We start from the raw sequence: 15,315 nt of genomic DNA, 5'->3' as shown, positions 1-15,315 counted from the left end.
CCGGGAGGGCTGGGCTGGCAGGGTGGCTGAGCTTAGCTTCAGCTACACTACAGCAAAGTAAACAGGGGTTCAGCCTGAGGAAGAGTATCAAAGAGTATCAAAGCTGCTCAAATAAAAGGCAAAAACAAGAAAGCTCCCCCAGGGATGTAGAGGGGAAGGAACACATTTAGAAAGGAAAATAGCTCTTGTCCTTTTTAGAGTAGGTTGAAGAATTCTCTCTTAGTCCTTCCTGTGGAGCCGAGAGGTACAGAATGATAGTGTACTCAATTTGACAGACTATAGATATAATATAAGCACTGGACTAAGTATTGATCTTAACCTGTTTTCACAGTTTATTTTATTGAGCCATTCGGGTGGTAGCTGTTCTTTTTTATTATGACACTGTAACAGTGACTGGTATCTGTGATGATAGTATGTTTTTAAACAGGTGTGATTGTTATTGTAGCATGTTGTTGACCTTCCTCCTTCATGGTTCCAGCTGTACTGCCCAAGGCCTGATGGTGGACTCTACTCCAGCTGGCCAGCAGTCCTCTCTCTCCCTCACTCATCATTCCTCTTCCTGTCCCCCTTCCTGTCCTGTTCTCCTTTTGTCCCTTTATCTCTCCCCTCCCTGTCTTTTATCTCTCCCCTCTTACTTCTTTCTCATTCTCTCTCTCTATCTCTGTCAACAGTATGTCTTTTCCTGTGTAACCAACCTTTGCCATTGTGTGATTGACTTTGTTTGCTGACATATATAATATTTTCACTGTTTTCTAATCCCTTACACAGAGTTATAATCTGGACTATTAATATGTCCTCTGGGTGATACAGTATACTGGCTCACAGAAAGCTTATTTTTGAAAGATTCCAGGCCCCATTCCATTCTACATTTGATCCTTAACTTTAGGATGAAATATTTGTATCCTTGCACATAACATGTTTCTTCTCTCTGAAACCGTATGATCAACCTTGTAATCCTACTGGTAAATACCTCTACCTCAATTTTCTATACCATCTAGGCATATTAGAGATGTAAATCGCCTGGATTAGAATTTCTACCATTCACCTATTTAACAAAAGCTCTGAGTTTCTTTGTGACCTGTCTCTCTCCAGGAAACCTCTTTCCGCTTTGCTCAACTGTGTTTGGCTGTTCTCTGATTGATCTATCTCTTTCTATCACTGAAACTCCTCCCTCCTGTTCCACTGTGATTTGCTGTGCTGCTCTGACCTGTCTCTCTCTCTGGCCACAGTGATCTAGACAGGGACTTTTGGAATAACAATGACAGCAGCAACGTGCAGCAGAGGTGGAGCTCCTACCCGCCCAAGGAGTTCCTCTTAAACATGTCCCCCTATGCCCCGTATGGAGACCCTCGCCTCACGCCCAAGTGAGTCTCGGTTACGGCTGGTAAGGGACCCCTCTCTCTGTGCAGGGCTGTAACGAAGGGGGGCAGGGTAGGGGGGAGCCAACCCTTTCATATTGAGCTCTGTGTACCCCAAACCCTCCACAACCCTCAGACTGACTCAAAACTAAACATTTTAGACATACACTAACTTTGCATTTGAGAGACCCATCCACATACAGTACATGTCTACATCAGCAGTGACACATAGCTTAAGTCTACTTGCATGCATCTCCTCCCCTCCACACATGGAAGAGAGACATGATGTCCCTAAACTGAACCCAAGGTAGAGCTTGATGCATATATCCCCCTTAAGGGTCGTTGCAAAAGTCAAATGTAATAGCCTAAGAGAGCATACAGCATTATTCAGCAGTGTTATCCAACACTCACATCTTTTTTACATAGCCCCCCGACCCGGGAGATATCCTTTGATTGGCATTTGTAATTCCTTCTCCCAGAGCCAGCGGGAGTTGAGAGGTATTTAGTATGCACGGCTGGCCATGCCGGTCCAGACAGAGATGTACAGTGTCTCAGTGTTGCGGCTACATCTGAGGCTAGCCATCCTTTGCCTCACGTCCCAGGTGGGTGACATCACCTTAGGGCTGGATGGAGGTCAGCCGTGATGTCTCCTCCGACCACTGATCTTAATGACTTGATTGAGGCTATTATCTGGGAGGAGTCTTATCTCTAGGAGTGTTCCCAGGATACATGACTTATTATTGTAATTGGAGGAGGACACTAATAGACGCAGGTGTTTGGCATGCCAAGACTGAAGCTGCCCATCCACTTTATACATACCATTAATTATACCGTACACACGCCTTAGTCTTTACCATCTGGGCGCATGCATGCACTCACTGCATTATCTTTTCACATAAGAACATTCGGTACACAAATACCCATCATAGCCATAGAACTCAGACACTAGACTAAACACTAGACTCGCATATACTACATTCTATCAACCAAAATGAGACAGCCCCCTATTCCCTACAGCCCTGCCAGTCTCACTAACCCTTAACCTCTAACCCCTCACCTCCAGCCCATGGATTTCTACCATGGAGACGGACAACCCTCAGACCCTCTAACCCCCCTCCCCCACAAACTTAAGGGCACCTAAGCGTGACATGACCCCCCTCTCCTCAGCTTGAACCGCCCCCTCGGTTTGTCACAGAGGGTTGACCGTTTTACTTTTTTTTTAAAGCTTCTGCTCCTCTTTTTTCGCTGTTGTTGTTTATTGTTTTGGGCACATCCTATAGGAGTTGTTTGTTTTTTGCTTCTCACCTCCCCACACTCTCTTTGTGCCAACTGGTTCTGTGTGGTCACCTCTCCACCACCTCCACCACCGTGTGCTATAAGGCTGCCTTCTACTGTAGTTCTCATTAGTCTGCTCTACTGAACCCTCCACACTCACTCTGTAGACTCTATATCCTTACTGTATGTTTTACTAAAAGTTCTGACTTGGAGGTTGTACATGTTATTTTATGTTTTTTTTTACTGAGCTGGGAGATTAACCCTTTTTAAACATGTTAAATTGTTGTAGTTTTAGGCATTTCGATGGTAGAGGTAAGAAAGGGTTTATTTTAAATGGGTATATTGTCTTCAGGGTTGATGGACTGGGATGCAGTGAAGCTGATACAACTGGATCTGGTCAGTGTACTGTATTGAGATCCAGTAGTGGACTGTAGTTTTCAATGCAACGCTAGGTACTGAGCAAAGGATAGGAAGCCATCTTCACTGACAGCCTAATTTGACTTGGGGCTAAAGATTTACCTTGAATGATAGAGCCCCTCCCTATCTAGATTTGTACTCCATGCTCGATGTATACGTGTAACCGAGTAGACCTCCTCTTGTCCTTGAATGTGAAATGTTGTCCTGATTGGCAACTATACAGTATGTGTTCCCTCTGAGTTAGTGAAGCTGTAGTGTTTGGTGTTGTCTCTGTGACGTCTAGGTTAAAGGTGGCTGCACTGGTATGGGTTACCTGGGAGGGGAATGAAGTGTGTTCTCAACAGATTCACTGTCAATCAACTGCAACAAACAATATAGTCTTTTGACCAAGCATACTGTATAATTGTTTGCGGTTAACACCAGTTTAACATAATGATAAAGAAGAAACCATTAGACTACTTTAAGTGTAAATAGTTTTCTCTTATTAAAATCTGAAGATGCCATAGAAGTATTAGAAGACCATATAAGATTTGTATGACCCTGTTACCCCGTTAGCGTCATTGCAAACATTGTAAAACCTTGGTAAAGTAATCAATTCAACCATGCATATTTAATACATAGTGTTAAGCAATGCTGTAGAATGGCCTGTCTACTGACTGGTAGTTACTGTTAACACATCTGTCTCCTTAGGGGCTTTACATACTACAAGGCTGACCCAAACCATACTGTGCTGGCTCAGATTTTTTCCTCTTCACGTTCAGTAACTATGGTGGATGTGTAACCTGGCCAGCCCAGTATAGCTCAGTTCGGCTCAGCTCGGTTCTGCTCTGTAGTGTGAATTAGGGTTAGTCCGAGTCCCTATCACAACCCTAATTGACACAAACAAAGCTAAGCCGAGTTGTGTTGGGTTGGTTATAGCTGCTAAAAGTAGTGTTGGAATGTACAATTTGAATGGAAAATAAAGCCTATTACCCACTATGGGGCCGGCTCAAGCTGTGCTATCCCATGCCAGACCTCAGTCAATACAGCATGGAACAGCATGCTTTCATTTCACCCATTGTCCATTACAGCCCATTTAGGACGGGAGCTGAAGTAAAAAATGATATATTACCAACAGCGAGTGGGCAGGCGTGGTTGGACAACCTTATCATTAGACATCACGGTTGCCAGCCCCTCAGCACAGATACAAACTGACTGACACCAGATATGCTGAGCACCCTTTAACAACCCTAACTGTGCTGAAAAATGCAATGTGAAAGGAAAACATCTGTGCCAGCACAGTACGACTTGGGACTGTGCCCTGTAGTCTGTAAAGCCCCAAAGACACCTGCAGCCCACTTGCAGTTAAAAGACTCCCGCAGTGAATCTCAGCCCATCTCCCCCCCATGCTAACCCAGCACCACTGCCCACTGACTTGCTGGACCCTCCTGGCTGCTGCTGCTGCTGTGTACTGGACATTTGTAGCTGGGTTGATACTGTAACAACCCCGCAACCCTTCTGCTTCTGCTGTGGTTGACTTTCCGGGTTGTCCTTCACTGATTCTACTGTTACTGTCCACCTCTTTCTCTTTCTCTTTCTCTGTCTGTCTCGATTTCCTCCGTCTGTCCGTCTGTCTCTGTCTCTCTCTCGTTATGTCTGTGTTCCTCTGTCTTTTACGCCCCCCACCCCTCCCGCCTCTCAGTGGGTCGGTGGAGAAGGGGGAGTTGGGTGGGGCTGTGGGCGGGACAGAGTCTGGGGGCGGGCCCAGTCGCAGTGACAGCGTGAGGAGCATGGTGACAGGGGGCGGCAAGGCTGGGCGCTGGCAGACGGTCCAGAGCCACATGCACTCCGGAGGCCTGAGGCCCAGCAAGTGAGTGACACGAGTGACGTTGGCATGTATGAGGGCATGCATGGGGGGCAATGACATGGTATGGCTGCTTTGAGCTTGTCAACAGGAGAAAGAGTGATAAGTGGTATCAAGCTGCTCTTAGCTGGTCATGACAGGAAGAATGGATGACAGGGTGGCAAGTTCTAAAAGGAGAGATTAAATGAAGAGTGTGCGTGCACTGACGTTCTCTGATGCATGCATGGGGATCTGTTGTCATGGTGAGGCTCTGTTGACTAAAGAAAAAATCCTCTTTCACAAACAAAATACCAATGGTCACTATATCTGCCACTTCTTCACCACTGCAATGGATCACAGCAAAGCTCATGAGATGTCTACCTTCTGATTAGGTGATTCTTCAAACCATATTACGACACTGGAAACCAAATCGCATTGTATTTCCCGTTCCTCGTTTGTATTGTTTTGCTTATTTTCAACACTTTTTTTTTGTCAGACATCTCCCCTTTCCTCCACTTTACCTGCCATCTCCCACTAATGTTTTCCCCTCTCTCCCCTCTCATATCCACCTCTATTCTCATTTCTCATCTGTAATTGGTTTCTATTTTGGGGTAGCCATGTGTGATTATGTTTCCAGTGTAAGATATGTCTCACACCCCTCTCTCTCTCTCTCTCTCTCTCTCTTTCAACCTTTGCTGTCTCCATTGTTTTTCTCTCCTCAAGGCTCTTTAATTACAAATCACTCAAGGTTTTTAGTCAGCTTAATTTACTTTCTAGGTAGCAGAGATGTGAAAATCTATAGGTTACAAACGTAACCCAGGAGATGAGGGAGATGCCTCACTATGGGACTATTCGCTGAATATCCGTGTACCTATTCGTTGAAGACCCCAATACAATCACACCTGATGACCCTAGTGACACTTGCAGGCAAATAGACCTGCCTACTGCCTGTATATAGGACTGAGCAAGCATGCCCATTTTATCTAGCGACAAAATGGTTTGGCTCTTCACTATCTCAGTGCGAGAGGGGCAACAAGGTGAGATGTCTCCCTTACCTTCTTCAGAGAACCTGGGTTGCATTCGTAACCTTTCGTTCTCTTTCAGTCGACTTGGTTCGACATCTCACTATGGGACCCTGCAAAACACCCCGATTGCCTAGTCCGAACTGGAAACCTATACGGTTACAAGGATGTACCCTGTCTACATCACACAGTCTACAGTCAACAACTGACCACAAACCCGGAACAACGCCGTCCTGGCTATGTAAACACCCGTTGGGTTTGAGGTGGAGTTTTATTTTTATTGCAGGAACTCTTAACACCTCTGACCTGTGCAGAAGGGAATCTTTAATTGCAGTATTTGCACTTGAATGTATTCAACCTTGAAAGGAAGATTTTCAAAAAAGAGAAGTGCACAGTGTGTAAGGATCAGGACAAACTAAGGAGGAGTCTTTGTAATCTTGAGCAAACATTATGGCACACAGAGCAGATTGGGGAAAATTATTTTCTCATGATTTGGACACCCAGACATCTGGCCTGATGCCACAATGTAGTCCACCCCAGATTTATTGAATACATTATTTTTGTCAGTTATGAGAAAAATGTTTGCTGGACTTCTAGATATGGCACACTGTGGTCTCGCACTGTGTTTATCATATTTTCTGGAGAAGACATTGAAATCTATGACCTGCTGTTTCATACACTTATATCTAATCTCACTTCAACATTTTTGGAATGTTTGTCATTCTGTTGACCACATTGAAGAGCAACACAGTCACAAGTCTGCGATGACCACCATTATATCACATAACATAACCCCATCCTGAGATACCTCCATATTCACTGATCATACAAATAATCAATAACATTCATTATCAATAACCACAGCCCATTCTCAAAAACACATTGTACTGTACTTGTACTGTACTGTATGTGAGCAGTCTTACAGACGTGCTGGAAGGCAGAGTGTTGAATTATTACTTTCATTTGGTCCACAAATGCCCTCCTCTGGGGGATTGTATCTGGTGCTCTCCACTAGAATTACAACAGCGGGGCTCACTTAAGAGCACAGTCAACAACACTGTCTTACAGTCTACTATCACAGTAAATCCTCCAGAGCAGCATTAAGACCCAGACAGAGCTGTTTAGCCAAAGCTCACAGTTTTCAGGGAGTGTAGAGATGAGGGGGGAGTGTTATTAAAGTGTAAAAGTAGACAGATGATTAGGGAGTAGGGTTTGAGGGTGGTGTTTGGGGTTGTGCGGAGGCTAATTGATGGGAGGGTTGAACGGAGGGGGTAAGGGAAGATGGATGGAGGAGAGAAGGAGGAGTTGAGGTAAGAAGCATAGAGAGAGAGAGAGGGTGGTGAAAAGTCATGGGTGCGGAGAAGAGAGGAGGAAAGATAGACGGAAGGAGAAGTTGCATATGAAAGGGCGTGTATACTGTAGGTCAAGATAAATGGGGGAGAGAAGTGCCAACAAGGTGAGATAACAGTAGGTGGGGAGATAGAGACAGGGGCCATGTCTGAATGCTCATACTGCCACCAATTTAGTAGCCGTTTTCAGGATGCAAGATTAGAACGTTTTGCAGCATGCCGAAAACAAGATTTGCCTTTCCATGTAGTACTATTCAGGAAGTCCTTTCCGATTTTGGTCCCACAATTCAATGGAGCAGGTAAGGGAGGCGAGCAGTAGCGAAATTGAACCAATTACCATGAACAACATGGTTGAGTTATAGATTACAAATTCTCAGTATGAATGAGTGAGATATAGTATGTTGAAATGTGTTGCTTACTGCATACATTTTTACTAAACAGTATGGCCTAACTAGGATGTAACACGGCCATGCTCTTACTCTTAGCCCCTGTTCTGAGTTTGACTCTGCTGAAGGAGGAGGCCAGTACACTGTCTAAAGAAACACCTGTCTATCCTACACTCTGTCAGACCCTCACATACAGGCCTCCAACTCCTATACAACTGTATGCCTACCGCTAAACTGCTGCTACTGTATCTGACTGTCTCTATTTCTCTTTTATCGTCTCCCTATTTCTCCTGTTTGCCTGTGTTGAACTCTCTTGATCCTTTTGCATATTTGCTCGATCCTCTTGTACTTGTATTGGTCATCACTCCAACATTATTATTGTTTCACTTTCCTCTGTATTCCCTTTTCTTTATGTATCTCCTTCATCCCTTCCCATATGTCCCTCTCTACTCACCTCAAATTACCGTTCTATCCTCTCCTGGTCTCTTTACCTCCTTCCTCTCTATTCTTCCCTCCATCTCTTCTGTCAATCCCTCTGGCTACTCCTCTACTTCTCCTTTACCTGTCCCCTCCTCTCCCCTACTTGTTTCATCCCTCATTACCCTGTTTTCCTCTTACTCCCTCTCGTCTGGTCAGTTTCGGGGACCCCTCCCTCTCCTCCGCCTCTACCTTGGAGCACATCCCCTCCTCAGCAGTGGCCCGTCCTCGCCCCCTGGTCCGACAGCAGAGTCTCCAGCAGCCCCTCACCCACCAGCCTCCCCCGGGCCCCAATGACCCCCCCGCCACCTCCCAGAGCCTGGGCCAGCTGCACACGGGGGGTGGGGGGCACCGGGGAGGCCCACGGGGGGTCCGTGGGAGTCCGGCCGGGACCGGGGCCTCGCGGTACAGGGGGGCAGGAGGGGGGCGGTCCCGCTCCAACCCAGGTAGCTGGGACCACATGATGGGACAGATCCGTAACAGAGGCCTGGACGTCAAGTCCTTCCTGTGAGTGTTTCCATCTGATCTGACCTGATCTGTGCTGTTCTGTACCTGTCTGCACTTCTCTCTATGGGATCTTTCAACCTCAAACGTGCTCTTGTACTCTGCATGTTACATCTTCACCTTTCCTCTTCAGATTCTCCTTAAGAGTTTCAAACACTGTGAGATTCACTCATTAAATGCCCAGTCTTTAAGTCATGTATAAATGTTTGTTTATTTTGCCTTTTACATTTTGTGTGATATCTGCATCACTGTTATGTCACATGTATTATCCGTTAGTTGAGTCACATTATCTTTACATAGGTCACACTGTAGTGGAGAATAAACTACTTGAGTGGAGTATGCGATATACTGTACAGTGGGTGTGCACGTGTGTGTGCGTGTGTGTGTGTGTGTGTGTGTGTGTGTGTGTGTGTGTGTGTGTGTGTGCGTCAACAGGGGTGCAAGGGTTAAGCACCAGCATGTAGAAACTGTTAGAAGGTTAACTTCACACAGCATTGATCTCCTGTCTTTAGCATCATTACTCCCACAATGGACTGTCACTGTTAGAGACAGAGGAAGAGGGAGGACTAGATTGGAATGGGTATGGGCCTATGAGGTTAGAGACAAGGAGACAGGGAGCAGTTATTGAGGTGGAGGGATAGAGGCCAAATCTAATGAGTAGAAATGTATTCCAAATCTTCACTCAGCCAATACATTCACCTAAAACTTTGAATGTCTTTTGATAACTGTGACATACCAATAGGCCCAACACACACAGCCTACTTGAAAGAGGAGAGCTTGACGGAACAATCTGGTGGGAAGAAAACTCCCTGCAGATTCAATGTCGTCATCCATTTTCCAATTTATCTGTTATTGAAATGACTGTCTGGGGATGAACCATTTGTTTGAAAAACAGAAGTCGCCACCCAGCCCTTTTTCCTCTGCGTGTGGAAGGTGATGGATCTAGCTAATGCGCTCTATGGGGCAGCCTGTGGAATACACCCGCCCCCCCACCCCTCTCTGTTTCACACACACACACACACACACACACAACCCTCTCCACTTGAGTCTCTCTGCCCCATTAACACAGGCTCCTGACCAGTGACCTCTCCTTCTGTGAATCATCGCTCAATAAACGCTGGGCAGATATGTTCGCAAGGGTGGCCTTGCCCAGAGTCCCTGTCCACATGAATCTCCCTGGACCCGCCAAACCAGGGTCTGGGGAGGGAGGGGGGAGGGAGGGTGGATGGGGGGGGGTAAGGGAGAGGGAGGAAGAGAGAGAGAGAGAGGGGGAGATGGAGGGAGGGATGGAGGGGGTTAGAGGAAAAGAGAAAAAAAGAGAGGGAGGGAGGTGAGGACCCTCATAAACGCCTCTCACATGTCCAATCGATGGGATCCATGTTGTGGGTGTTAATGACCTCCTACGCCCCTAAGGCCCTTGTCAAAGTGCTCCCTTGTTTTAGACTATATAGTGAATGTGATCAATGAAGCTCATGTTGGTGTTGTTAATGTATCCCCAGAGTGCCTCTGTCTCTCAGGCGCCTCCCTGTTCGCCTTGTCAGTGATACCGTTCCGCCAATACTCTTTTATTGTACATCTGTGAGCAGACTGAACAAGAGAGAAAGAGAGAACGGGAGAGAGAGAGAGAGTGAGAAAACAAGGCATGAGGGAGAAGGAATTGCAGAAACGGGATGGAAAGGAGATAAATATATTTGGGTCAAAGATGGTGGAAAAAGCAAAACGGCAATAGAGAGAAGATAAGCACTAGCTGGATTATTCCTAATCAGTTCTGTACATCGTAAAGATTAGCTTTATGGCACACAGACTCCTGGTGGCATTTAGGTAGACAAAGAGCAGAACACATCTTTAGCCCTGAAATTCATATGCAGTAAGAGGTGATAGCTATGCACTGACAACATATGCTTGAAGTTTGTCTCCCAAAGAGAACATTGTGAGATCTTCTTTGGGAGAAGGTGAAAGGAGGGGAGGAAGGAGAAGTGATGCAGAAAGTCAGATGATAACGAGAGGAGAGTTAGAGAGGTATGTGGCACAGTGGTCAGCTGTGTTATGTAAAGGCTCAGTGAGGAGAGTAAAAGGATGATGGAGGCAGTTAGACAGGACAGGGATAGAGTGACTCACCTCCACTGCTCCACAACAATCCTTGTGTGTAGCTTTGTGACTGTGTGTGAGACAGCAGGAGCATGTGACTGTCTACTTGTTAAGGTCACGGTTTGCATGGCCCCTACATTTCAGGGTGCTGTATACTTCAATAATGGTAATTTGATACTGGCATGTCAGTTTAAGAATAATAATTGTAGAATAACTGCTCGTGTCTCTTTTTCTCCACCTTACGCCCTCTCAGTTTGTCACGTGTTTGTTCTTTGTTTTGCTTGTTATCCTCTCATTTTCTCTGCTATACATTTCTTACACACTTCATCTCTCTCAACTCCATTTGAACCACTTCTCCTTCTTCCATCCTTCCACTCTTCTGTATCCTTTCTTTCATAACCACTCTCCCACTTCAATATGACTCCTCTCTCATCCACCTATTCCCAACTCTTTCTCTGTACTTGTACATGTGTGTGTGTGTGTGTGTGTGTGTGTGTGTGTGTGTGTGTGTGTGTGTGTGTGTGTGTGTACGTGTGCGTGTGCGTGTGCGTGTGTGTGTGTATGTGTGTGTGTGTGTGTGTGTGTGTCTTTCTGCAGCGAGGGGAAGATGGTGGTTCTGTCTCTAGCGATCGGGCTGGCTGAACAAGACGACTTCGCCAACCTCCCAGACCTACAAGAAGCACCAGCATGCCAAGAAAGTCAAACACCACCTGACAAGAGGTACCAGCCAGACTGAGAGAGAGAAAGAGGGAGAGAGTGAGTGAGTTGAGTGATGGAGCCCTGGTAAAATGGGATAATAGGGGGTAAAGTGAGATGTGAAAACAGTTTGTTGTGGTAAAAACCTCAGGAGCAGAAATGGGAGGTGAGGGGGTTTAGAGGAGTTTTAGTCCAATCCTGAGGCTGTTGTGTGATCAGAGGCTGTAACAAACAACTTGAAGTAATTGGTCTATGTAGACTATGTCCATTAGATAGAGGTATCTGATTGGTTTCAGTGTCTTCCTGCTCTTGAATGACAAGATATAGGGTCAGAGGGTTGTCACTCTGAGGGGGTAGTACTGTAAATAATGAGATTGGTTACATTTTAAATAGGCTTCTGTTCAGAGTAAAGTCTCTGTTCTCTTCTAATCAATCATTCCCACATCCCTCCTTTGAGGACATTTTAAATTTTGAATGTTTAAGTATGATAGCACATCCTCTCATCAAGAGCTACTGTATGTGCCTGTATGCTGTCGTCATTTTATCCTACAGACTCATTTGTGTGTGTTTACTTTTCTTCTTGCATTCCCAGGTCAGCTTTTGCTTTTGTTTTCCCTCTCTTTCCCATCTGTCCTTTTTTGTGCTCCCTTGTTCTTTTCATGTTCTCTCTCTCATCCAGCCTCCCCCTCGTTAGCCTGTTTGGCTCCCTCGCTACTTCATCCTCGCCGCCTCAAAGAGGGTTTGATCTCCGTGTCTCCGCCTCAGCAGGGCGCAGTGGTGGAGGCGTGCTCATTATTCGGGAGTACGGTCCCCTGCGTGAAATGCCCGTCTAAAAATATGCTAACCCTTTAGTCTGCCACCGACACCATATGCATTCCCCAACAACTGTCAGAGACTAACACATGCCACCTCAGCCAACTCCCCACTGAAAGATAGGAGCCAAAGCAACTCCAGTGGTGAACATAAAGGCTAAATAGGTTTGCCATGTTAGCACCTAGAAACCTTCTCTCAGGACTTGAGTGCACTACTCTCCTATTCTTCAGGGATAGTGGACTTCCTATTATATGAGATAGGCTGTTCTACAATTGTATTGAGTGGTGTGTGTTGTTTTCAGTGTTTATTTTCCAGATCTCAGATGAGTATTAGAGTTGATTGCATTGCATTGCAGTTCATATCATTTCTCAGAGGGGAATTGGTTTTCTCTGAACCTCTATGATGCATGAGTATTTTGTACTACATCTTATGATATGAACACACAGGAGGTATCATTGCGTCCTGCTGAATATCACCTTGCAGTCAGTTTATGAAGGACAACAGATGAAGGATGGTTGAAAGATTTCAGTGCAGTGGTCAGAGTGGCTTAGACCTGTGCTGATGAAACTCTGTGTCGTGTTGGCCTGTGTGGGTTTGTCCCGCTATGGTCATGGTCGACATATTTCATGGTCATGCTACAGTTATGACCTGTTCAGCCTTGAAATGTCAATAGTGTGGTCATGGTGGAGAAGGAAGGCCTGCCTCATGCTCTCTCTCGCTCTCTCTCCCCCGGCTGGCCTGTCAACCACAGGGCCTTAATCAAAGCCAGCCTCTGCCAGCCACAACCCAGAGGGGTCGCATGGGCCAAGATGTCTAGTGTCCTTCCACAACTAATAACCACGTTCAATCATCATTTCTGTCCACCACTCAGCCTCTCTGGTTACCCACGTAGCGCGTCACTCCCTGTGTCCCAGCCCTGCCCACCCGCGGCATTTTGATGGAGCCCAGTAGACTGAGGATGATGGAAAGCGATGATCCCTCTAAGAGAGAGAGAGAGAGAGAGAGAGAGAGAGAGAAAGAGAGAGAGAGAAAAACATAGGCTGTTAGAGAGAGAGAGAGAGAGAGAGAGAGAGAGAGAGAGAGACCTTCACTCTCAGGTTGCTGGAGAAATGTACACTCACGGACAAAAGGACATAGAAGCATTCACTCAGAGCAGAAACCATTCACTCTCCTAGAGGTGACAAGAAACATATGTCAGAAAGAAAGAAAGATGTATGTATAGAAACCTAAAGTATGGAAAGCACTCCAATTGATGAGCTTTAAAACATCATTTATTGCACGGACGCGTTTTGCCTTCTTCAGCATGCACGCATTGGAGTGATGTCCATAAATTGTTTCCTATGTTATTCTCCAGCACCTGAACAGCACTTTTTGATTAACATTTGAAAGAGCATGTTGTTCCTTATAATAGAAACCTATAGTCCCAAGTGAAAGGCCAGAAACACAAACTGATCAAGCATGCATACATGGCAGGGAGATATATACATACAGTATATACACACATACATTCAGTATGTCCTTGGCGAGAGAGAGACAAATATTCTCAGTTGGAGAATAAAACATTCTCAAAGAATGAGAGACATCTCAGACAACTCGTCGCTGGCAAACAGGAGTGCATTGAGATAGATGGAGATAGATTAACCTAGATGCCCCATTCGCAGGCAGGGAGACTAAGTTATGCAGCATGCTCTAGGACAAGAGAGAAAGACAGGAAATGTGCACTCAGACGTTTTGAAACTATTAATCAAAGCTGGTTGAGACGCCTTCTATAGAGGCCTAATCTCTTTTTATTTGCTTCTGCAGCTCAATTAGAAACTAACCATAGTGTTACAGCACAACTCTAAAGCCAACGAGAGAGCTTAGCTAAGCTGTGTTCACACGGAGATGGGGGAAATTCAACTATGAAATCAACCTGGAACAAATTTGAACAGTACCACAATAGAAAAAGGCTGTCTGAGAAACTTAAAGATTAGTGATGCACCACAACGTTTGGGCTGTTGTTTACGATACAGTGAATCAATGAATCAATCATATTTTTTTGTGCGTTCTTTTTACAAAAAAGTTGCAAAGTGCAAAAGTTGTCAGTACCCATGCAGTATACTGTGTGAACATGTTACACATATACTGTAGTTAGTCATTATTTCCTTCCTTCTAGCAGAATGGGAAACTATTAGAATCGAGTTAACACACACATAAACTAATACTGCTGTTGCAACTGCTCTTACCAAGTGTTGTAGCATTGTCCGAGCATAGGCTACCTATTGCTGACAAAATTTGTATTCTAAGACTTGTATCTACCTCGAAGCTGGGTATTAAGGTCGTGGCCATCGAGTCATGTAACTCATTGAGTCATGTAACTGCGCTGGTGGAGGTGGCACATTATGTCAGAGACCTTAAGCTCCTCTGCGGTCTACTGACATCTATGGAGGTTTATGATGTCGGCTCAGTATCATTACCATCTAGGAAATAAAAGCTGTCGTTGCATGACAGTGCAGGGCTTACCGAGATTGCCCCGACACACATGTAGGGAGGACGTACAATACAGTAAATAAGGCCCTGGCGCACCATGCTCTCGGAGCTGGGGCCACCATCATCTCCTAGGTGAGTCTGAGTTTTTCCATCTGGCCTGTAATCAAACTGAGTCAGGCCATGTAATCACTCTCCTGGCTGGCCACTGGTCTCCACGGCAGCCTCTGTAGCCCAGCACAGGGAGACTTGATTGGCTAGGAAACGGCAATGTAGGTCAGAAGAAAAGAGGCATTTTTTCAAAATGTCAGTTCCGTGTCTGGAAGTCATTCACCATGCTTTGCCCAGGCGTCGAAGTCAGAACAGAAAGTTGATTAAAGGTTAGCAGTTATATAATTCACAGGGTAAAAGTCTGACATATTTTTTCCCGTGTGTAAAGCATAAATTAATCTAAATCAATATAATGGTTATTTATGCATATTGAGTTGTTTATTGATCACCGAGAAGGAAATTACATCACTTTATAGGCCTTTTTCTAATGAGAATGATTGTAAGTATCAGTCAGGTTCGTGTCAATCAGCATTCACAGGGGAGCCATTCAATATGGATGATTTAGAGAGTTTGGAAAAAAGTTGTCAAAAA

At 45.3% G+C, this 15,315-nt stretch overlaps 1 protein-coding gene across 1 annotated transcript in view; it reads left to right on the top strand.

Annotated features, from left to right (window-relative positions):
- syt7b (synaptotagmin VIIb) overlaps positions 1-15,315 on the top strand; it is a gene marked incomplete at both ends in the record, with an annotated part of 55,297 nt that overhangs the window by 27,987 nt on the left and 11,995 nt on the right. The window contains 3 exons of the mRNA XM_083692702.1: positions 1,230-1,364; positions 8,266-8,613; positions 11,296-11,418. Of these exons, the coding sequence (XP_083548828.1) occupies positions 1,230-1,364; positions 8,266-8,613; positions 11,296-11,418 (606 nt within the window). The remainder of the gene's footprint in view (positions 1-1,229; positions 1,365-8,265; positions 8,614-11,295; positions 11,419-15,315) is intronic.

Source organism: Argentina silus (assembly GCF_951799395.1).
Source record: "Argentina silus genome assembly, chromosome: 2".
Classification (NCBI taxonomy): Eukaryota; Metazoa; Chordata; class Actinopteri; order Argentiniformes; family Argentinidae; genus Argentina; species Argentina silus.
This window is presented reverse-complemented; position numbering and strand designations above follow the sequence as displayed.